At 42.9% G+C, this 24,988-nt stretch overlaps 1 protein-coding gene across 8 annotated transcripts; it reads left to right on the top strand.

Moving 5' to 3' along the window:
• The first annotated feature begins 2,744 nt into the window (after positions 1 to 2,744).
• LOC129051639 (uncharacterized) lies at positions 2,745 to 24,317 on the top strand. 8 transcript variants are annotated; one of them, XR_010137639.1, is made up of 5 exons: positions 2,745 to 2,994; positions 3,091 to 3,231; positions 3,350 to 3,572; positions 21,388 to 21,789; positions 23,142 to 24,018. XR_010137639.1 is itself a non-coding variant. In XM_063716961.1 (5 exons), the coding sequence occupies exons 3-5, from the start codon at positions 3,466 to 3,468 to the stop codon at positions 22,775 to 22,777; spliced, it is 690 nt and encodes a 229-aa protein (XP_063573031.1). In that variant the 5' UTR covers positions 2,759 to 2,994; positions 3,091 to 3,231; positions 3,350 to 3,465; the 3' UTR covers positions 22,778 to 24,316. The 8 variants fall into 8 exon arrangements, 4 of the variants coding, with proteins under 4 accessions (XP_063573031.1, XP_063573032.1, XP_063573030.1 ...); XM_063716961.1 differs by having other exon boundaries at positions 2,759 to 2,994; positions 22,597 to 24,316; XR_010137637.1 differs by having other exon boundaries at positions 2,767 to 2,994; positions 3,350 to 3,622.
• Positions 24,318 to 24,988: the final 671 nt, after the last annotated feature.

The following is a 24,988-nucleotide window of genomic DNA, read 5'->3' as shown; positions in this document are numbered from 1 at the left end:
TATAGTGTATATATAGTATATAGTATACACTATATATATGTGTATATATAGACTTAATATACACATATACAATGCAACGCTATTCAGCCTTAAAAAAATAAGAACATCCTATCATTTGTGATAATATGGAAAAACCTGGAAGCCATTATGCTAAGTGAAAGAAGCCAGGCACAGAAAGACAAATACTGCTAAGTGAAAGAAGCCAGGCACAGAAAGACAAATACTCACTTACGTGTGGAAACTAAAATAGTGGAACTCATAGCAGACGGTAGAATGGTGAGGGCTGGCTGGGTTGGGAGATGTTGGTAAAAGGGCACAAACTTTCATTAGGCAGTTTGGGAGCTCTATAGTACATAGCACAGTGACCACAGATAATAGTAATGTATTGTGTACTGGAGCATTGCTAAGAGAGTGGATCTTCAATGTTTTCATCTGTGTGTGTGTGTGTGTGTGTGTGTGTGTGTGTATGGTGATATATATGTGTGTGTGTATATATATATACATATATGGTGATACATGAGTTAATTAGCTTCACTGAGCCCTTTCACAGTGCATACATATGTCACAGCATCATACTGTACACCATAAATATATACAATTTTTATTTTTCAATGATATCTTAATGAAGCTGGGGGTTGGGAAATGGGATTCTTTTTCTCCCAGTTTCAGCCCAGGCCTCAAGATAATGAGTGTGAGCTGCAACCACATTCCACGCAAGGTGCAGGGCCTATGAGGGACTTTTAAAGGAAGTGGTAAAAAATCAGTTCCATGACTCTTGCCCCTCCATCAACCTTCTTAGCAAAAGCTACAAATTCAAATATACCCTTAGGCCAGCATAAACTGGGGGAAGAGAAACATGCGATGAAGTTTAGTACTTTCTCACGTGGGACTAGGCACGTTAATCTCTGAAATAAGGTCATTACTACTTCAAGACGTGACCAGAGGACTTTGTACCATTCAGGAGTGATTGTGAAAGTTATGAGGACCAGGAGAAGATTTCATCCAAGGTGGCAGGAGAGAAACAGCTCACAGAGCAGACTGAGAGGTTTGTGTGTGTCATAGGGTGTCCAACTCATTCCACGTGGTAGAGTCTGTTCCTTAAATAGCAGGCACTAGTCTAAGCCCTTTAGAAATCTGAGTGCACTTAATCCTCTTACCAGTGCAGTGAGATTTATATTATTATTTCTATTTTACTGATAAGGAAACCTACACAAGTATAATAAACTTTGAGGAGGTTACCTAAGATTACACATCTAGTGTGAGATAATGACAAGATTTGAACTCATACACTCTGGCTTGAGGGCCACTTGTAATCACATGCTAAACAGCCTCTTGCATGAAGTGGAGCAAATGCAACCACATTTACATGAAAGGCTCTAGACTTTTAATTTTAATTTAATTTAATTTAATTTTAGACAGATTATCACTCTGTTGCCCAGGCTGGAGTGCAGTGGCGCAATCTCGGCTCACTGTAACCTCCACCTCCCAGATTCAAGCAATTCTCCTGCCTCAGCCTCCCAAGTAGCTGGGATTACAGGCACCCGCCAACACACCCAGCTAATTTTTGTATTTTTAGTAGAGAGGGGGTTTCATCATGTTGGCCAGGCTGGTCTGGAACTCCTGACCTCAGCTGATCCACCCACCTCGGCCTCCCAAAGTGCTGGGATTACAGGTGTGAGCCACCACGCCTGGCTACACTCTTTAATACATCCATCATCATTTTCATCATCACCACCATCTAAATTCATTCAAGGATTCTTTATCTCCACTGAACATGTCCTATACTTCGCACTGTTTTGTATCATGGGAATGGATGGTGTTTTGAAACAATAGGGCAAAATAGCAATGATCACTTACTGAGTGCAAAATATATACTTGTATTAAATCCTTCACTTATTTAATCCTCTCAACAAAGCCATGAGTTACTTCTTTCACAGATAAGGGAACTATTAATACAGTTAAGAGAGAATAAATTATCCACATCTAGTAAGAAAAAGATTTATGTGGCCGGGCGCCGTGGTTCACGCCTGTAATCCCAGCACTTTGGGAGGCCCAGGTGGGCGGATCATCTGAGGTCAGGAATTCCAGACCAGCCTGGCCAACATGGCAAAATCCCGTCTCTACGAAAAGTATAAAAATTAGCCGGGCGTGGTGGCACACACGCCTGTAATCCCAGCTACTCAGGAGACTGAGGCAGGAAAATAGCTTGAACCCAGGAGGCAGAGGCTGCAGTGAGCTGAGATCGTGCCACTGCACTCCAGCCTGGGCGACAAGAGCGAGACTTCGTCTAAGAAAAATAAAAAGAAAAAGATTTGTGTCCAGATCTCTCAGATCTGCTGCCTGGCCCTTGACTACGGTGGCATTTGGCTCCCCTGACAGCTTCCTTTCTCCAAGGAGGGAGCTGGACTCATGGAGTAAGCCTGGGCAAGAGCAAACTCCTTGGGCCACTGCAGCGACGGCGCTCACTCTTTCGAGTTCCCGCCTTTTCCCTTGAAATTCCCATTTATTGGGGGATTAGACATAAATATTTGCAATTTATAGTGCAAATAGTCTTTCCTTTGCTTCCTACAAAATACTTAAATCAAAATGAGATTGTCAGGGAGTGCACAAAACAGGTGTGGTCACCCACCTTTCTAATGTTTGGATAATGTTAAAGAGGTCTGCGAATTCAGGAAATGATCTCGTGGTTACCAGGCAGCCAGCGTACCCTTCCTGATGGATTGTGGGTCGGGAAGAGCACAAGTGTTTTGTAACTATGGAAACAAACTGAGTTTGTCAAGCCAGAGAGCAACCTCCGGCATCCAGATGACCCTTCGAAGATGGCAAAGAAAAAGAGAGCTCTGAAATCACTCAACGCATAGGAGCTGCTTCTATAATTTTTAGACTTTAATTAAATCAATTATTGAAGCCTTTCTTAATGCCTTGCTGAGATATTCAGGCTCTGGCTGCCTCAGGAGAGACGAAGTGGTTGAATTCACAGAGGTGGCTAATAAGGTTGGTCACTGGCCCCTGAGGGACGCTAGGCAATAAGGAAGGTTCTCCTTCCCACACCCTTTCCAGTCTCGCCCTCACTCCTTGTGTCTCTTCCAGAGGGGACGCAACATTCCAGAATCCCGCAGGAAAGATTCTGCCATCTCCACAGCTGCCCCCACCGCAGTCCTCCCCACCGTTGGAGAAGATGCCCCCCACTAACTGGGGTGTCTTGAGCTAGTGGACACATCATGGAGCTGGGTGAGACCAGAGGACTTTCCTAGAAAAGGGAATATTTCTCTCTCTCTCTTAGTGATCTGCCTGGGTCAGGAGTCTGGAATGACTGGCAAGTTGAACAGGTCCTGTGGATCTTTTCTAGCCTCTGTGTGCCCTAGAAAAGTACGGCTGGCTCACATCTTCCTGCGGCTGTATTCAGAAATCACTGGGGAACAGAACACAGTGTATTGACTCGTACGGAGTCCACGGTGAGGGGCCATGGCCATACCTGCTGCCTGGTTGACCTTGGTTTGCAGAGTGGACTGTGTCATTAAGACCCTCCCACAGCCTCATCCCGTGTGGGCCATCGCTACGCGTCCAGTAAGGTGAGGAGTTTGCTGCAACAGGCAGTTTCTTCAGAGCACGATTTTATCAGGTGACTTGGATGAACTGGCTTGGGTGTGGGGTGTCTGGAATGACAATGTCTCTGTCAAGGGCCCTGGTTCCATGCTGAGGACGTCTCTGCAAACACGTGGGAGGGAAACAGAGAAGTTGGGGCAGGACAGCACACACCCACCTTTCCTCCAGGCACCTGTCTGGCTCCGCACGTCTTCCTCATGGGTGATGGCAGCCAGACCTGACCTGGGCTCCTCTGAAGACGCAGCAGAGCTTTGATTGCATGAGTGCAGCTGGGGAAAGAGCCCATAATGCAGCAATTATTGTTCATTTGTTGCTATGGTATTTCTGTGGCCTGTTTGGATCCATGAATGTCTTGATTATTTTCAATACCCATTTATAGAACATTCTGTTCATCTCAAAGTGCTTTGAGACCATCTTCATGGGATACTCTCTGTAACAGACACAAGTTAGTAATGGCATTGCTATTTTACAAATGAGCACATTCAAGCGGGGTGTTGTTTTAATAACTAAAATCAGGGAAAGTGAAAGAAAAGACATATGATAAATGACATTATCATTCTAATAAAGGAAACTTGGCTTTAGGTTAAATTGTATTTGACATAAATTGATGTTTTGAGATCAACGGATATCATTGAGGCTTTTACATCTAGTTGGTGTCACAGTTAGGAGAAATATTATTTGAGGAACAGGTTACCGTGACAGGCAGGCCTAATGAAGCAGAAAGAGGAGATCAGCAATAACTCTGGCTTTCAAATCTTTGGTTTCCAAAGAAACTATGTAGAAAATTAACGAGTTCACAGCTCAATCTTCTACGTATTGGAGCCTATATTCACAGAATGTTTACAACTTTTGGGTAACAGGGTATGATAATTGTTATGTATGTATAATATTAAGATAATATAATTGTGTAATTAAAAGAAAAAATCCCCCTATGAGTAAATACATCATGGGATATTCATGCAATGGAAATCTATAGGATAGTGAAAATGAATGACATTCAGCTGAAAATGTCAACACCCATGGATGACTTCCCAAACATAAACTTGAACCAACGACTGGGTTATCTACAATATAATGCCACTTATCTTAAATAGAAACTTCAAATATATGCAAGATTTAGCAACATATACTTTAAGGATACATGTTTATATAGGAAAATGAGGAACGAAATTAAGTCAATTATGAACACAACATTAGACAATGGTGGCTCTGGGAGGAAGGAGAAGGAATAGCGTTGGGAAGGCCCAGTCCTTAGGGTCTTCAGCGATACTGACACAGCTCTAAGGCCTAAGCTGAGTGGCTGACTTGGGCCTGCTTGTAATAGTATTCTTTGTATCTCATGTGTACTTTTTAATATTTTCTTTTGTGTTTACAAGCCACAGGAACAGTCATTGGCTTGCTTTTAGTGGTTCTCTAACCGCAAACCTTGATTTGTTTCTATGGATCACGTAGAGAGCTGTCCTAAGCACTTGCACCTGCTAAGCAGGGATTTAATTAGGGCTATCCACGACTTTCATTTTCATAGAAAATAATTCGTGTAGGTCAGAGGACATGTTCGCCACAGTTTTGTGTTATGGGATTATAAGTGATTTCAAACCCCAAAGGTTATCCTAGAATAATAATGAGTATAAATAAGCCCAGTGGCTGAATTCTCAAATACGTGTCTTAAAAAAGCAAATATGAACCAGAATGATGACGTTTTAAAAAAATTTTCAATAGATGTGTTGGTAAAATCATACGAAATAAAATAGATTATCTACTTTCACTTCCTCCTTCATATGACTTTCCTAGAACACGAGATCATATTAGGAGAGTATCCTACAATTTCCCTTCTCCTCTGGTTTACAGAAAGGAACAGAGGCAGCGGGAGGTAAAGAGACTTATTTAAAATCAGAAGACACTTAGTGCCAACAGAGTCTGAGTCTAAGCCTCTCACCTCACAAGAAAATGGCCAGCCCGCCCTACTGCCCCTGCTCTGCCCTCTCGTCTCCTTTGATACACACTGTTGAGAGTGCATACACTGTCTAGAGATCCATTCCAGTACAAGAAGCACTGACTGGAGGGGCAAGAGATCTATATTTTGGTTCTAAATCTATTATCTACAATCTAAGCCACTTACTATATAAGAACCTTAGCCAGGGTAACACGGCAAGACCTCATCTATACAAAAAATGAAAAAAAATTGCCAGGTGTCGTGGTGTGCACCTATAATTCCAGCTACTTGGGAGGCTGAGGTGGGAGGACTGCTTGAGCCCAGGAGGTTGAGACTGCAGTGAGCTGTGTTTGCACCGCTGCACTCCAGCCTGGGCAACAGAGCAAGACCCTGTTTCAAAGAAAAAAAAGCAATTATCCTGCCTCAGCCTCCCAAGTAGCTCGGATTACAGGCACCTGCCACCACACCCGGCTAATTTTTGTATTTTTAGTAGAGAGGGGGTTTCGCCATGTTGGCCAGACTGGTCTGGAACTCCTGACCTCAGGTGATCTGCTCACTTTGGCCTCCCAAAGTGCTGGGATTACAGGTGTGAGCCACTGTGCCCGGCTAGACTCTTTAATATATCCATCATCATTATCATCATCACCACCACCGTCTAAATTCATTCAAGGATTCTTTATCTCCACCAAACACGTCCTATACTTTGCACTGTTTTGTACCATGGGAATGAATGGTGTTTTGAAACAATAGGGCAAAATCTTTACTTGTGGGACAATATGTTTTAGACATTCTGGTGAGCAGGTAAAATTCCTAAACTAAGTTAGTGCCTATTGGCACTAAGTGTCTTTTATTCCTAAACAAGCATAAAGGTTTGTGTTAAAAACAAAATTTGACCTAATTGCAGCATAGAATGCAATGGCTGATGCTTGTTTGATTTTTTTCTTCCAAGGTGCTCTTATTATTACCATCCTCTTTAAATTCTTCCAATATTACTTGGGTGGGAGGCACTTTATTATGTGCTAATCCTTCTATTAACACCTGACAGCTTTTTACCATCCAGGGGGTAAGGCCTGGAGTAGGTACCCACAGCAACAGAACCACAGGACACAGTCTTTGTCCATGGAAGAATCCAGGATGCTAGGGGTTAAATAGCCTATCCCAAATCTCTAAAAAGAGGTGCTTTGCATCAAGAAGGTTTTACAGAGAACATCTTAGAAAAACATTTTAACCTCCTTCTTTGCTCCCTGTACAATGCGCCAACACCAAACTTCTTTTTGTTGTGTCTTAGGAGGTAGAACACTGGATTAGCCACAGAAAGCACACAGGCCTTTGCTCTGCAACCTCCTCTCACGGTCTCAGCCCCTGCACGAAAGCATTGGTACTTCCTGCCTTGGGACTCGAATCTGTGGTGCAAAACCATTGTACTGGTCAGGGTTCTGGCTGCAACCAAAACAACTGCCTCTGGCCATCTTAAGTACAAAACATTCATTGGTAGGACACTGAATGAGATGAGGGTCACAGCACTAAGAACTCAGAAGGCTGCTAGGAACTCCAGAAATTCTGGAAGGTCAAGAAGCAGGAGGCAGCACAGCTCTCTCTTTGCACGAAAAGTTTGGCCAGAGTTCTAGTATTGGACAATACAGTCACTGTGAATGGATTCAAAGAATCACTTTGCTGTGGATGAGTCAAAGATCCATGTGGGAGCATCCCGTAGGGTAAGGACAGGTCCAGATCCTGAGTTCAGACCACCAAGGAGCAGGAAGAGGGAGGATTTACTTGCATTTCAGCTTTGTTAGGGGAAGACCCAGCACTGCATCCACTGATACACACTTTGGAGAGTCTGCCAGAATACAAAGGAATGACAAACGCCCTTTGAAATCTATTCATCTGACTCTCTAGATTTACATACATAATATTCTTTCCTGACATTGATTTCCACCCATAACAACAGTAAGAAACTGGTTCTGTTTGAGACAATGCCATTCTCCTTATTTCAAACAAAAAATGTGCTCACTCCCTCATCAATGGGTGCCAATAGTTACTGACCACATCCATCCTCAATCCTGGATGTTCATTCATTCTCAAGTTCCACTTGCGCTGTAGTTGTGTTGTTCTGAAAACTATGAACTAAATTATAGTTAACTGTAAACAAACCGTATACATAATAGTGAGAGAGAAGAGAGAGGAATCAAAGAAAAATTAATTAACTCATAAATATATACATGACACAGCAGGAAGGAGAGGATACAGTCTGGATTTCTGCAGCTGTTCATGAGGCCAAAGCTGATATTTAAGACTTTTTTTTATCATCACGTTTATTTTGCTTTCAGCCAACACCTCAAATGGTCTGAAGTCTTTATACACGAGGGCTTCCCAAATATTAATTCTTCATAAACCTGACAGCTTGTTGGTCCTGTCTGTAGGAGATGGTGTTAGTCAGAGTTCTCCAGAGAAAGACGAACAACAGGATGTGTGTATGTAGTGCATACATAAAGAGACTTATTTTAAGGAATTGGCTCATGCAGTTGTGGAAGTCGGCTAGTCCAAAATCTGCAGGGTTGACTGGCAGGCTGGAGATCTAAGGAAGAGCCAAGATTGCAGTTCAAGTCTGAAGACTGTCTGCCACAGAATTCCTTTTTACTCTGGAGAGGTTAGGCTGATTTATTCAGTCCTTCGACTGATTAGATGAGGCCCACCCACATTACAGAAGGCAATTTGCTTTACTGAAAGTCCACCGATTTAAATGTTAATCTTATCTAAAAATATCCATACAGAAACATGCAGAATAATAGCTGCATGTTAATAAGGACAGCACATCTGGAACAGCTGCTGCTGAAATCAGGACTCACAATGTCCCACGAGAGTGAGAACTTACTGCCACAAGATGGCATTAATCTGTTAATGAGGGACCCACCTCCAGACTCAAACATTTTTCACTAGACTTCACCCCTCAACACTGCCATATTGGGAAGGAAATTTCAACACAAGTTTTGGTAAGAACAAACCACATCCAAATCCTAGTAGCATACAATTATTATAGTCTTACTCATTTTTTCCTGTGAAGTTGGTAGCAATGTCCCTGCTTCCATTCTTAATTTTAGTTATTTGAATCTTCTCACTGTTTTCTTGGTCAGACTAGCTAAAGGTTTGTCAATTTTGTTGATTTTTTTTTTCAAAGAGCCAATTTTTGGTTTCACTTCTTTTCTCGTTTTTCTATTGTCTACTTTATCACTGGTCTAATCTTTATTATTTACTTCTTTTGCTTGTTTTGGGTTTCAGTTTGCTCTTCTTTTCATTTATTTATTTATTTATTTATTTGAGACAGAGTCTCGCTCTGTCGCCTAGGCTGGAGTGCAGTGGCGCGATCTCGGCTTACTGCAACTTCTGCCTCCTTTTGATCTGCCTGCCTCAGCCTCCCAAAGTGCTGGGATTACAGGTGTGAGCCACCATGCTCTGCCTGCTCTTCTTTTTCTAGTTCCTTAATGTATAAAGCTAGGTTATTGATTTGAGATATTTATTCTTTTCAAATTCAGAATTTTACAACTATAAATTTTTCTCTAAATACTGCTTCCCATGGTTTTGGTATTGTGTGTTTTTGCTTTCATACATCTCCAAATATTCTCTAATTTCCTTTGTGATTTCTTCTTTGATCCATTGATTGTGTAGGTGTGTTGTTTAATTTCCACATATTGTGAATTTTCCAGTTTTCCTTCTATTATTAATTTCTAGTTTTATTCCATTGGGTTGGAGAAGATACTTTGTATGATGTGAATTTATAAAGACTTATGTCATAACATATGGTCTATCCTGGAGAATGCTCCATGTATAATTGAGAAGAATGGGCATTCTGCTGTTTTTGAGTGGAGTGTCCTATAAATGTCTATTAGGTCTAGTAGGTTTATAATTTTTTCAAGTCTTCTGTTTCCTTGATGATCTTCTGTTTAGTTGTTCCATCCATTATTGAAAGGGGTATATTGAAATCTTCAAATAAATATTATTGTTGAACTCTTTCTCTTTTCAATTATCTCATAACTTTACGTATTTTGGAGGCTCTGTTTGCAGGTGCATATATGTTCCCAATTGTCATATCTTCTTAATGGAGTAACCCTTTTATCTCATATAACAATTCTTGTCATAAAGTCTTTTTTGCCTAGTGTTAGTATAGCCCTCCAGCTCTCTTTTGGTTACTGTTTGCAAGGAATATTTTTTTCCATTCTTTGACTTTCAACCTATTTATGTCTTTGAATTGAAAGTGTCTTTTGTACATGGAATCAACCCAAATGTCCATTAATGATAGACTGGATGAAGAAAACGTGGTACATATACACCATGGAATACTATGCAGCTGTAAAAAGGAATGAGATAATGTCCTTTGCAGGGACATGGATGGCGCTGGAAGGCATTATCCTCAGCAAACTAATGCAGGAACAGAAAACCAAACACCGCATGTTCTTACTTATAAGCAGGAGCTGAACAACATGAACACGTAGACACAGGGAGGGGAACAACACACACTAGGGCCTGTCTGGAGTTGGGGGGAGGAGGGAGAGCATCAGGAAAAATAGCTAATGCATGCTGGGCTTAATACCTAGGTGATGGACTGATAGGTGCAGCAAGTCACCATGGCACACATTTACCTACGTAACAAACCTGCACATCCTGCATATGTACCCCAGAACTTAAAAGAAAAAAAAAAAGAAAGTGTCTTTTGTGAAGAGCATATACTTGGATCAAGTAGTTTTTTAAATCCATGCTGCAAATCTCTGCCTTTTCATTGCAGAATTATTGTAGAATTTAATTCATTTGCATTTAATATAATTACTGATAATGAAGGATGTTTCCTTGTTTGTTTCTTTTCTTTTCTTTTCTGTTGAGACGGAGTCTCGCTCTGTCACCCAAGCTGCAGTGCAGTGGCATGATCTGGGCTCACTGCAACCTCTGCCTCCTGGGTTCAAATGATTCTCCTGCCTCAGCCTCCTGAGTAGCTGGGACTACAGGCACGTGCCACCACGCCTGGCTAATTTTTTTTTCTTTTTTTTTTTTTTGAGACAGAGTTTCGCTCTTGTTGCCCAGGCTAAAGTGCAATGGCGTGATCTTGGCTCTTTGCAACCTCTGCCTCCCGGGTTCAAGCAATTCTCCTGTCTCAGCCTCCTCAGTAGCTCAGATTACAGGCATGCACCATAATGCCTGGCTAATTTTGTATTTTTAGTAGAGATGGGGTTTCTCCATGTTGGTCAGGCTGGTCTTGAACTCCTGACCTCAGGTGATCCACCCGCCTCGGCCTCCCAAATTGCTGGGATTACAGGCGTGAGCCATTGCGCCTGGCCTGTTTATTTTACTTATATTTGTGAGTTATTTTCTAAGTAGTCGCACTGGGGATTAAAATTAGCATCTTAATTTCTGAAAATCTAGTTTGGATTAATACCAACTTGATTTCAACGAAATATAAGAACTTTGTTTCTTTATAGCTCTGCTCTCCATGCTGTTATTGTCACAAAATATCTTTATACCTTAAGTGCCCATCAAAAATAGATTTATAAATTTTGTTTTATGCAGTTGCCTTTTAAATCAGATAGAAAAAAAAGAGAAGTTATTAAAAATCACATGATCACCTCAATAGATGCAGAAAAAGCATTTGACAAAATCCAGCCTCCGTTTATAATTAAAACCCTCAGCAAAATTGGCGTAGAAGGGACATACCTTAAGGTAATAAAAGCCATTTATGACAGACCCACATTCAACATTATATTGAACGGGGAAAAGTTGAAAGTGTTCCCTCTGAGAACTGGAACAAGACAAGGATGCCCACTTTCACCACTTCTATTCAACATAGTAATGGAAGCCCTAGCCAGGGCAATCAGACAAGAGAAAGAAATCGAGGGCATCCAAATTGGTAAAGAGGAAATCAAACTGTCACTGCTAATGATATAATTGTATACCTAGAAAACCCTAAATACTCATCCAAAAAGCTCCTAGAACTGATAAATTAATTCAGCAAAGATTCAGGATACAAAATTAATATATACATATCAGACCAGGCACGGTGGGTCATGCCTATAATCCTAGCACTTTGGAAGGCCAAGGCAGGAGGATCACCTTAGGTCAGGAGTTCAAGACCAGCCTGGCCAATATGGTGAAACCCCATCTCTACTAAAAATACAAAAATTAGCCAGGCGTGGTGGTGCATGCCTGTAATCCCAGCTACCTGAGAGGCTGAGACAGGAGAATTACTGGAACCTGGGTGGCAGAGGCTGCAGTGAGCCAAGATTGTGCTACTGCACTCCATCCTGGGCAACAGTGAGACTCCATCTCAAACAAAAACAAAAACAAACAAACAAAAACAAAATTAATATATGCAAATCAGTAGCTCTGCTGTATGTACACCAGCAGCGACCAAGCTGAGAATCAAATCAAGAACTCAACTCCTTTTACAATAGCTGCAAAATAATAATAATAATAATAATAATAATAATAATAATAATAATAATATACTTAGGAATATACCTAACCAAGGAAGTGAAAGACCTCTACAAGGAAAACTACAAAACACTGCTGAAAGAAATAATAGATGACACAAACAAATGGAAACACATTCCATGCTCACGGATGGGTAGAATCAATATTGTGAAAATGACCATACTGCCACAAGCAATCTACAAATTCAGCGCAATTCCCATCAAGATACCACCATCATTCTTCACAGAACTAGAAAAAAAATCCTAAAATTCATATGGAACCAAAACAGAGCCCACAAAGCCAAAGCAAAACTAAGCAAAAAGAACAAATCTGGAGGCATCACATATCCGACTTCAAACTATACTATAAGGCCATAGTCACCAAAACAGCATGGTACTGGTATAAAAATAGGCATACAGAGCAATGGAATAGAATAGAGAGCCCCAGAAATAAAGCCAAATACTTACAGCCAACTGATCTTTGAAAAAGCAAACAAAAACATAAAGTTGGGCAAGGACACCCTATTCAAAAAATGGTGTGAAATACGTGGCAAGCCATATGTAGAAGAATGAAACTGGATCCTCATCTCTCACCTTGTACAAAAATCAACTCAAGATAGATCAAAGACTTAAGTCTAAGACCTGAAATCATAAAAATTCTAGAAGATAACATTGGAAAACCCCTTCTAGACCTTGACTTAGGCAAAGACTTTTCATGACCAAGAACCCAAATGCAAGTGCAACAAAAGCAAAGATAAATAGATGGGACTTAATTAAACTAAAAAGCTTTGCAACAGCGAAAGAAATAATCAGCACAGTTAACAGGCAACCCACAGAATGGGAGAAAATCTTCACAATCTGTATATCTGACAAAGGACTAATATCTAGAATCCACAAAGAGCTCAAACAAATCAGCAAGAAAAAAACGATTCCATCAAAAAGTGGGATTCTTAAAGATATACAAATGGTCAACAAGCATATGGAAAAATGCTCAACATCACTAATTATCAGGGAAATGCAAATCAAAACCACAATGTGATACCACCCCACTCCTGCAAGAATGGCTATACTCAAAATTCAAAAAATAATAGATGTTGGCATGGATGCGGTAGGAAGGAAACACTTTTACACCGTTGGTGGGAATATAACCTAGTACACCCATTATGGAAAACAGTGTGGTGATTCCTTAAACAGCTAAAAGTAGACCCACCGTTTGATCCAGCGATTCCAGTACTAGGTATCTACCCAAAGGGAAAAAGTCCTTATAAGAAACTTGCACATGCCATGTTTACAGCAGCACAATTTGCAATTGCAAAAATATGGAACCAGCCCACATGTCCATCAATCAACAAATGAATAAAGAAAATGTGATATATATAAACACATACACACACACACACACACACACACACACACACACCACGGAATACTACTCAGCCGTAAAAAGGAATGAAATAATGGCATTCACAACAACCTGGATAGAATTGGAGACCATTATTCTAAGTGAAGTAACTCAGAAATGGAAAACCAAACATGGTAAGTTCTCACTCATAAGTGGGAGCTAAACTATGAGGATGCAAAAGCATAAGAATAATACAATGGCACATATACACTATGGAATACTATGCAGCCAAAAAAAGAATGAGTTCATGTCCTTTGCAGGGACATGGATGAAGCTGGAAACCATCATTCTCAGCAAACTAACACAGGAACAGAAAACCAAACACCGTATGTTCTCACTCATAAGTGGGAGCTGAACAATGAGAACACATGGACACAGGGAGGGGAACATCACACACTGGGGCCTGTCAGGGGATGGGGGGCTAGGGGAGGGACAACATTAGGAGAAATACCTAATGCATGTGGGGCTTAAAACCTAGATGATAGGTTGGTGGGTGCAGCAAACCACTGTGGCACATGTATATCTATGTAACAAACCTGCACATTCTGCACATGTATCCCAGAACTTAAAGTACAAATAATAATAATACAATGGACTTTGGGGACTCAGGGGAAAGAGTGGGAGGGAATGATGGATAAAACACTACACATTGGGTACAGTGTACGCTGCTTTGGTGATGGATGCATCAAAATCTCAGAAATCACCGCTAATGAACTTATTCATGTAACCAAACACCACTTGTTCCCCAAAAACCTATTGAAATACAAAATAAAGAAAAAAGAGAAGTTACAAACAAAAATTACATTAATAACTGTCTTATATGTTTACTTTTGTAGATACCTTTATCAGTGTTCTTTTATTCTTTGTGTGGATTCAATTTATTGTCTAGGATACCTTCATCTTACCTTGAAGGATTTCCTTCTGATGAGAAATGAGCTATAAATTTTATTGAGAATTGCTTATACATGAGGAGTTGCTTCTCTCTTGCTGCTTTCAAGATTCTCTCTTTGTCTTTATCTTTTGAAAGTTTCATTATGATGTGTCTTGATGTGGATCTGTTTGAGTTTATTCTACTTGGAGTTTATCAAACTTCTTGGATGTATAGACTTATGTCTTTCAACAGGTTTGGGAAGATTTTGGTCATTATTTATTCCAATATTCATTCTGCCTCTTTCTCTCTACTCCTTCTTGGATTCCCATTATGCATATATTGTTATGCTTAAAGTTGTCACACAGGTCTCTGAGGCTCCTTGTCGTTTCTTTATTCTTTTAATTTCTTTTCTTCTGGCTATGTAATCTCTATCGACATATCTTCAAATTTGCTTCTTTGTTGCTCAAGTATGCTGTTAAGACTTTCTTTTGGCAAATTTTGTATTTCCATTACTGTACTTTTTAACTCCAGAATTTCTATTTGATTCTTCTTTATAATTTATATGTCATTTTTAATATTCTCTGTTTCTTGAAACAGCATTATCATCCCTTCCTTAGACCTTTAGACAAGGCTTTCTTTAGTTCTTTGAATCTATTTAAAATAGCTGATTCAAAGTTTTTGTTGAGTAAGCCCAATGTCTAAGCTTCCTCAGGGACAGTTCCTATCCTGTGAATGAGTAATATTTTCTTGTTTCTTTGCATGTCTCATAATTTTGTATTTAAAACTAGGTATTTTAGATAATATAATGTGACAATTCTGGAAATATTTTTCCCCTCTTGAGGATTTGTTGTTGTTTGTTATAGGTATAGCTAATTGTTCTTTAGTGACTTTTCTGAACTAATTCTGTAAAGTCTCTATTCTTTGTCATGTATAGCCACTGAAGTCTCTCCTTAGTTAGCTTAGAAATCAGCTAATAATTAGAGATTCCCTTAACTACTTGGAACCGGTAAGTCTCCCAGGTTTTGCCAATGGACCCTGTGCAGGTTGGGACACACCTTCAATACTTAGCCAGGCAGTTGACAATATGACCTCATCTTAATTAATTACATCTTCAAAGACTGTATTTCCAAATAAGGTCAAATTATGAGGTTCTGGGTAGACATGAATTTTGAGGCACAGAATTCAACCCAGGATAGAATTAGACAGACCTATGCTGGGGCCTTGGCCCCTTCCTAGCTGTGTGACCTCATAATTCTCATTCCCCCAGTAATGATGATGTCTAATTAGGGTGACAGTACCTCCCAGTGTGTCCCACAGTTTTGCTGTCCTGAAAGAATTTTTAATTTGTCCCCATTTACTTTCAAAAGTATTTCAGTGTGAACAATACATTCATGCTATGTGCAATGTGTGTGGATTGCCTAACATACAGGAGGCCCTAAATAAATGACAGTACCGCTAATAAAAGAAGCAGCATTTAGGATTGCGGTAAAGGCTTTCTGTAACGCAGCATGTGAAGGCTGAGCCCACAAACAGTTAACAGCTGTAGGCACTACCCAAAAAGGCCCTTCCTGTGCAGTGTGGAAAGGAACATAAGTCAGGCACTGATTGGAGTTTTCAGCAGTCACCCGGTGAATTGCAGCACCTTCAGCAGCTGCAAATATTAACTACACAGCAACACGAAGTGCATTTATGTTATTAGTTAAAGGGAGGCACTGAACTCTGTTTGCAAATTTCTCCTCCAGCTTAGCACAGTCTTGAAAATACTACGGCTTTTTTTTTTTTTTTTTTTTTTTTTGAGACAGAGCCTCGCTCTGTCGCTCAGGCTGGAGTGCAGTGGCGCCATCTCGGCTCACTGCAAGCTCCACCTCCCCAGTTCACACCATTCTCCTGCCTCAGCCTCCTGAGTAGCTGGGACTACAGGCACCCACCACCACGCCCGGCTAATTTTTTTTTGTATTTTTCGTAGAGACAGGTTTTCACTGTGTTAGCTAGGATGGTCTTGATCTCCTGACCTCATGATCCACCCTCCTCGGCCCCCAAAGTGCTGGGATTACAGGCGTGAGCCACCATGCCCAGCCAAAAATAGTACAGTTTTTAAAGTTTGGTGAATTCATGAAAGAATTATAAAGACCTTTCCTACATCAAAACCCACTGTACTCAAGTGTGGTGACTCTGGCTTTCCTGGATGGACAAACAGATTCTAAATCAGCGATCCTTAGTGCCTGTTCCTTGAAACTTGTGCATGCAAATCAGTAAGGGGTTTGCCAAAAATGCAGTTTCCAGGGCCCCAACCCAGACCTATTGGATAGGAACATCTGGGAGAGAGCCCAGGAATTGGATTTTCATACAATGCCCCCTGCAGTTCTCATACACACTTGCGTGCAGGAATGGCTGGGTAAGGTGCCCTTTAGGAAGCCGTTCTCCTACAAGTAAAATCGAGGAATTCAGCTCCAACAGGTAGAAATCAGGAAGAACTTCTGGGCCCTACCACACTGTTTTTATCTATTTATCACCAAAAATGGATTTTAAAATAATCCTCAAAGACTCTTGACTACCATTTTTCTTATCAACTTAAATATTTAACTCTGTGAGGCATTTTTTTTTTTAGATGGAATCTCCCTCTGTCACCAGGCTGGAGTGCAGTGGTGCGATCTTGGCTCACTGCAAGCTCCGCCTCCTGGGTTCAAGCGATTCTCCTGCCTCAGCCTCCCGAGTAGCTGGGATTACTGGTGCCTGCCACCATGCCCGGATAATTTTTGTATTTTTAGTAGAGACAGGGTTTCACCATGTTGGCAAGAATGGTCTCAATCTCTTGACCTCGTGATCAGCCCACCTTGGCCTCCCAAAGTGCTAGGATTACAGAGGCATTGGATTTTTAAATCAACTAATGGGACAGTATTACATTTATCTGTGGCTCTAGAACTCTGCTATCCACTAAGGCAGCCAATAGCCACATTTAGCTATTTAAACTTAATTAAAAGTAAACGAAATGAAAAATTCAGCTCCTCAGTTGCATTAGCCAGGGGCCAAGTGCTCAGTAGCCACAGGGCTGGCTCCCACATTGGCCAGTGCAGATACAGACCCTTTCCATCCCACAGCAGGACCTGTTGAACAGCACCGCGAACAGCCTGCCAACCATGGCTGCACAACAGAATCACCTGTGGGCTTCCAAAACCCCCAGGTCTAGGCCACAGCCCTAGACCAACTTAATCACAGCCTCTGGGAATGGGACCCAGGACTTTTTAAAGGTTAGCTTGCACCAGAATCACCTGGAGAAAGTGTGAGCAGAGATTGCTGGGCTGTACCCAGAATTTTGGATTCAGTCTGGGCGAGAGCAACTTGCATTTTTAGCAAGCTCCCAGGTGAGGCCGAGGCCCCTGGTCCAGGGAGCACACTTTGCAGTCACCCTCTTAAGGTAAAGCTAAACCTTGAGTTCTGCTTCTGTGCCTACGGAGCACCTGATGGTCGCCTCTGGCCTTGCCCATTTCTCCTTCCCTGAAAGCTCAGCAGAGCAAGCAGGGAGTCCCCAGGCCATGCACCCTGAGAAAAGGCCTCCGAAGGCCTGGAACTATTCAAGGCTGAGACCCAGCATCCAGTTAAAAGGAACCTTCCCTGTTTCTTCCAGCTGTCCTTCCATCATTTTTTTCTTTTCCGTCATTCCCAAGCCCCTGCTGCTGTGGGGCCCATTACTGCTTCTCCACCTCTACTGTGAGCTCCAAGAATTACTGGGCACACACAGTTCTGCCCCTTTACAAACGCCTCCTGTGGATTATTTGAGTCCCATAGTCCATTGAGTGTTCTTGGTTTTCTTCCTGGTCCCCAAGAGAATCAAACTAGTGGATTATCTGTAAAGATGGTGGCCCCAGCCTTTTGCAGCCTGAAACTTCTGGAAGCCAGAGCCCCATTCCTGCATATTTAGACCTAAAATGAGACTGGCCCCAAAGGGATGCAACCAAACAGCCTGTGATAGACTGTCTAAATCTAAATCAGCTCCAAAGCTTCTCCTCACATCACTATTGGGTCCTATTCGAAGGATTATCCTAAACAGGTGAACTCTCCCAACAGAAGGATTTCCTTCGCTGCTGCACCTCCTTCCAGTTCATCTCATTCAGTGCGTTCCCCGCTTCGCTCCAAGCACACAGAGCATGTGTGGAGTATGACTGCCCAGTCCTCACTTAGCCAGTATTTTCCAGTTTTTAAAATATGAAGGTTCTCGAACCTAGTCTCAATTTCTGTGCCTTAAGGAAATGAAGGATAATCGTTTCTCTATTTGAATTGCTTAATTTCACTAAACTCTAAATTTTAAGGGTTATTTTGAGGCAACAAATTTCACTATTTCTTAATATCTATTTTTTATTGGTGTGTTAAAGTACAAAATAAGTAAATCAAATCCTATCACAAACCAGAAAAATTAATGGAATCATTGGAAATCAAGTATTCAATTGGAGCTTAATAATCCGTCAGCTTCTGAAAACACTAAGCAGTGAAGGAGCAGCTCATGGATCCTGTTCCAGCGACTTTTGTGATAATAATATCAAATAATAACAAATTTTAAAAAGTACAAGAGGGTAACAGTATAATGGTTGGGGTTTACCATCAGACATACTCGCCCATGGATTATTTCTTGAATTCTAGCCCTGAATCGAATTGATTTCATATAATGGTATACAATGTTTATACAGTCTCTCCTCCGTCTTGCAGGGACTTGCGTTTCAGATCAGACAATGCTTTCCACGTATGTCCAGCAGCAAGAGAATCCTTCTCCACTGGTCAAAAATCACGGGCCTCGGAGCAGATTTTAGTTCATCTTTCATTTCAAAGCACTCCTTAGATATCTGCAAATTAAATCCCCTAATTTGGTGAGGATGCCCAGCTTCCCAAATAACAAGGCTTTTCCTTCGATTCTAACCAAACAAGCCGGCCCTACCAAAGCCAGGGTGCGTGTTCTGGCTCCAGGCTTCTGAGCAGCCTTTCTCCCCACGCTGCAGCTTTTCAGTTAGGAAGTCAGAGAGAAGGAAAGAGAACTATTTCCAATTCAATCACGAACATGTCTACGCACCACTGAAGACAGACCTTTGTCCTGTTGCTTTCCAAACTTTAAATGTGAATTTTTCTTCTTATGATGACTGGTGTACTCTGTTATTCTGGAAAAAAGAAAAAGCCATAAGCACCCTGAAGTGAGCTTTCACCTGATACTAATTTTCTTCTTCGTTATAAGGCTATTGTTTGTTTGAATAAAGAAACAGGAGCCATTGATGGCTGTTTATATTATAGGAACGAGGGCAGCGATGGGGGAGGAGGAGGGGACCTTTTCATTACTGAGCTGGGGACATTGATTATGGGGACACACTAAAGACTAAAAGGGACACCTATATTTCTACATTCTTTCCATGCAAGTAATATATGATCTTTATCATCTCTTAAACACCACTCACATATTTCAGGTAGCTGTAGGTTGATTGCTAACATTTAGATTAAACAAGCAGTTAGAGTCTGATTTTTAAAATAAAATAAGACAAGCCCTTGAACTCTAGGACCAGGTATGCCCCGTTATCTTGTCGTACCTGAACGAGCCTGTGTTGAGCACCCAAGGCCGCTGGGCACACCTGTGGATGTGGGGTCTCAGGCTCAACCCACTCAAGGAGCAGGGGGCTTTTGGGAGGTGGCAGCCTCCTATACAAAACGAGCTGCCAGTAAATATTTATAGAACAAAGAAATGCATGAATTTCTCTTGAATTAAACATGATACATTTGTACAGAGCATAGTTCACTTTCATTTCAGTGACCCGGAATCCTGCTGAAAGTGTTCTTCCGAAACCTCAGAGCAGGAATGCTTCCTGTGCTTGGAAACTCCCTGGAGACACCTCCAATTGGAGTAAGCAGCAGAATTATCTGCACACTCATAGCCTTGCAGTCGAGTATTTTTATTGAAAAAAAAAAAAAGCCGTCTGTTTGAATAGGAAACGATGATATCATGTGGCCGGCTTTCTCCTGCCACCCACTAATTTGACATCAGATCAGATCAGAGGAAAAGTTACTCAAGTCAGAATTTTTAAAAAAAAATCTTTTGGGAACAAACTCATAAATGGAAGAAAGGGGAGAGTAACAAATGCAGACTGAATACATGGCAGGTCCAGGCTTTTACTATCATTGTTTTTAGCTCACCAGGTAATCAAAGCATAAAACAAAGGGTGATTTGTCAGAGCTTATGCTGTTGTCCCTGAACCACCAAGGTGGGGTTGCTGGACTAATTCGCTTCACGTGGGAATCAGTGTTTACCACGTAAGGGTCCTAATAGAAAGCACACGATTTTCAAACTGGAAAACATAAATAATAACGCGTGTTGCCAGTAAAGCAGTGGCACCTTGTCGTATTTCTCTTCTGAATAGAACAACCTACATTTCAAAGGACAGTTTCCTTCCACATGTAAATATTTATTTGCTTGCTGCTGAGGAGTGTCAGGAAGTACTAAAGAACCCGTGTTTAGAGTTTCAGAAGCAAATTGCTTCTGCGCACGTCTTGAGTCACTGGATTCTGTTGAGCTCTCCGCCTCTACGTCAGGGCTTCATTAATCTTTTCTCTTTTTAAAAAAATAGAAAAGCTTTTCATTTATTGCTTCTAGGAAGCCAGGTGCATTGCAGTGGATCTCTTCGGCAGAATCATTGCTTTGTGTGAATATTTATTGTGTAATTATTGAGCACCTACCATGTGCAGGGCAAGGCAGGGGGCACCCAGGCGTCCACTCTCCTGCAGAAGTCCTGGGTCCCAGGCCCGCATCTTTGGGGCCACCTTCAACTGGGGGGGTGTTGGCTTCTCTGTGACACAGGCAGGCTTAAATCCCTCAGTGATTTAAAAACTCGTCTGTGAGTCCAAACTGCTAGGTTGGCAGCCAGGAAGAGAAAGTTCCCAGGATTTTCAGTGGCTGAAATTCTGGGCAAACAGCATTTGCACAAAGGACGGGGCGAGGAAGGGGTGCAGGGAGGGCTCTCGAAGTGCCTGTTCGGCATCAGTTTACAAGTGTGCTTAGGTTGTATTTAGATGTTATGATGATTTTAAAAGTGAAATTTTGGCATTTTGCATTCAATCCTGACTAAAGCTCTTTGGTATATCGACTTAAAAGGTCTTCGGATTGCCAAGATTTTGCAGCTTGGATAATATCTTTGGAAAGGTTAAATGAGTCCATTTTCTGGAGCTTTCGTCAGCACAAGCCCGTGATTCTCTGCCCTGCTGAGAAAGGAGGAGGCGAGCTGAGTTCTAGCAGATCCCCTGCTTCCGTCTCCCTTGGGCGAGCCTGTCTCTTCCGTCCCAGGAAGCCCGCTGCCGAGAAGCTGCCGCGGGTACATGCATTTCCACCTGGGCGCTTCGTTTCGTGTGAAGAAGGCCGGACGACCTCTGTTGGTGTGGCCACAGCCTTTCAAGACATTTTAGCAACATCTGAAAGGAGAACTCCACACAGGAGCCCGGGCCTGCAGCAGGGGGCGCGCCTGGCCCCAGAGCAAACACAAAGACCAGAGGCAAACTGGTGGGGAAACGGACCTGCTCCCCAGCACGTGGGGGGCGGGTGGGGGGCGGGTCGGGGGGAGGGAGCTCACAGTGAGCGCTGGGGAAGGGCTGGCGGTCTGCAGGCCCGGCCTCCCTCCTGAGATGGGGAGAAGGGCGTCTCCCCCAAGGTGCTTTCCATTCTGTGCCTGTCGGTGGGAACACGTCCCTGAGCCCACAGACGGGTGCCCTCCCAGCACCTGCGTGGCATCCGAGGGTGGCAGGCAGCCCTGGGCCCTTCCACTTCAGGCCAGCCCGCCGGAAAGCCCGCCAGCTCCTCTCCCAGCTGACCCGGGCCTTCCCTTTTCATCCCACTTCCTCTCCCTCCCCGCCCCCTCCCTACACTCACAATTGGTGACCTCCTTCCAACTGCTGTGAAGTGACTTGGGTGAAACTGGAGCCAGGGGCAGAGGAACAGCTCCCTCCTGCTCCCAGGAACTCGCAGGCACAGCCCTACTCGCAGGCTGCTAGCTTTTGTTTTTAAGAAGCACCGTATATTTTCTCCAGCACAGGCCCCACTCAAGTTCAGGGTATTAAGAAACTGCCGAGCTGTCTGTCACCTTCATTTTTTCTATGTAGCGCCATGTGTACGAGCGAGATCTCCCAATAGCTAAGCCGGACCCACTCCTCCCACAGTATCTGTGTGCTCCTCCCAGACATTTATGTGCACACATCTGCAGCCTGGCGTTCTAAGGCTGGTAGAAAATATCAGAGAGCCTTTGGTCAAATGGCTAGAACAGACCTGCTGAGCCAGAGGAGAGAACCTAATTAATCTACAGAATGTTCTCAGCTCACCAGGGTGTTGGGCAACAGGAACGTCCCAAGCCCTCCAAGGCCGAGGGAGAACAAAAAAGCGGCCTGTGATTCAGTCGGGTTCACACAGTGGAAGCCAGCTTCTCTGTAACCACCGAGACACGAGTCCTCCCACACAGGCCGCACCTGACCCAGCAGCGGCCGCCGGCAGTCTCTGAACGCCTTATCACCTGGTCACGTGGCCTGAGCGTGAGGGTATTTCATCCACATTTTTACTTTCCCTGCAATGTAATCAAATCTTTCCAAACCTTTAAAGAGTTAGGTGGGGGAAAAAAAAAAAAATCAAAGCCAAGTTTTGCATTACATTTCCTGTGTATTTTCAATCCATTACAACAGAAACCCAGAAGAGGAGAGGAAAAAAATTAGGGGTGGACTTCTCTTGCATTTTTTTCCTGTGCCCCAGTAACCCACGACTTTCTCCTCCTTCCCACCAGGGTTGGGAAAGTTCCCAATACTGTGATTATGATATACTATATTGGATACATTTTCTTTTCTTTTTTTAAGATAAAAGTTTTATTTCAGAGAGAAGCACAAAGCCCCGACTGTAGTGAACAAGGCAGGGATTTGTGGGGACTCTGAGACCTTCAAGAGGAAACAAAATGCATCAGCTTTTGATTAAGAAGAGGACACCGTGGTCCCAGTCTCGACCTCTCATCTCCCTGGCCCCAGCCCATGGGTTCTCACGACCCTGGCAGAGGGCTCCTGGAGGCTCCTCCAGCCACATTCCTGCTGCCTCCCTCTCAGGCCCTGCTACTCTTACTAAATCATCTCCAGACCCTAAGCCTCCTTCCCCCATGCTGGATCAGTTTACCTCTGGATTCCCAGTTCAGCCATTGCCACGAGGTTCTTCCTTCCTCCCTCAAGACACGGCCCCTTGACCTCCCTCCATTCTGACTTCGGTAATCACCAACTCTGAGCAACCACATTCAGACTTCATCCATTCAATGTGCATTAAATGCCTATTGTGTGCCAAGTACAGTCCCCACACTTGGGATGCACCAGGCAAAAGGAGAGCCACGGGCTCATCGTCACAGGTTTCTGATGGCCACTTCTCGAGTTGACCCTCAGGTGGAATTGCCAGCCTTGGTGACGGGGGTTCCTGTACATCCATGCTTCCAACTCCAGGAAGACCCACCTCAGCTGGACAAGCACCTCATTCTGCACCTGTGGATTCCACAGTCCCACTGAGACACCAGTTCTCCCCAGTTCTCTCTAGAATGAGGCAGAGTTCAGGGAAACCACAAGAGTCAAGCTGACCCCCATCTTTCTGCACCCCTCTCCACCCATATGACCCTCTCTAGAACGCATTTTCAATCTCCTCCCACGAATCCCTTTTCTTATTCCCACAACACAAGCTCACCTCTCCATGCCTTAATAAACAAACCAACCAAGAAACCAAAAAAGAGCCCTCTGTTTTCGCTTCCCCACCATCACATTGAAAAGAATAGTTCCCACTCTTCTGGCCTCCTACTGACTCTTGGATCCGTATAATCTGACCTCCAGCTGAAACCTTCTGCCGTTATACATAATTGCTTTTTCAAAGATTATAGGACCAAATGACCCACGTTTATTTTAAATTTGGGTTTAGCATTCAATCACCAAGTCACTATGTCCATCCTTACAACTCCTGTTCGTGCCAAGGACCTTCATCTGAACTGTCACCACGTTGGTAAACGTCATGAGAGGAGATGCCCGGGGCTGGGTGTCCTAACCCGGGAGGAAATGCCAAGGACCTCCAATGGGGCAGAGGCAGAGGTAGGTTTAAATCCAAGTATAAAACCAGATTTTTAGCATCTAGGACCCGAAACCACACAAGTCCAGGTCTACTAGTTATCCATTGTTGCATAATACTCATCCAACCTTTAGAGGCTTAGACAACAATCAACACAGGTTATCTCACACAGTTTCTGCAGGCTGAGATTCAGGAGCACCTCAGTGGGGTGGTGCTGGCTCAAGGTCTCCCACAAGACCACAGGCATGGTGTGGGTGAGGCTGAGGGCCTAAGAGTGACTTCCAGCCCGGCTCTGCCTCACCTGGGGTCTCAAAAGGCTGCCCCTCTGCCCTCAGGACACAGTGCTATCTTACTCCAGAATGGGAGATCAGACCACACAAGGCGGAAGATGCAATGTCCTTAATACCATCATTCTGCATTACCTGTGGTAACACAGATCCTCTCTGTTAGGTGTGAAATGGGGCTACACAGGTGTGAACGCTGGCGTGAAGCTCCTTGGGTGCCATTTGGAGGCCACAGCAGGGTTAAATGGGACTCTGGAAGGGAGAGGGAAAATGGCTTTAGGAGAACCTGTTAGTGGTTTCCAAACATGTTATTTTTCTTCTTCTTCTTCTTATTTTTTAAACTTTTTAAATAT

Source organism: Pongo abelii, chromosome 17 (genome assembly GCF_028885655.2).
Source record: "Pongo abelii isolate AG06213 chromosome 17, NHGRI_mPonAbe1-v2.0_pri, whole genome shotgun sequence".
NCBI lineage: Eukaryota > Metazoa > Chordata > Mammalia > Primates > Hominidae > Pongo > Pongo abelii.
The sequence above is the reverse complement of the archived record's forward strand: the minus strand, read 5'-3'. Positions and strand labels throughout refer to the sequence as shown.

What these genes read in the sequence shown, in the direction of transcription:
- LOC129051639 (XM_063716960.1), top strand. Translation starts at nt 3,466, where the DNA reads ATGGCCATACCTGCTGCCTGGTTGACCTTGGTTTGCAGAGTGGACTGT. An exon ending in ATCGCTACGCGTCCAGTAAG is followed by an intron (nt 3,573 to 21,387) that starts GTGAGGAGTTTG and finishes TCGACTTAAAAG; the next exon opens with GTCTTCGGATTGCCAAGATT. An exon ending in CAAAGACCAGAGGCAAACTG is followed by an intron (nt 21,790 to 22,596) that starts GTGGGGAAACGG and finishes GAATGTTCTCAG; the next exon opens with CTCACCAGGGTGTTGGGCAA.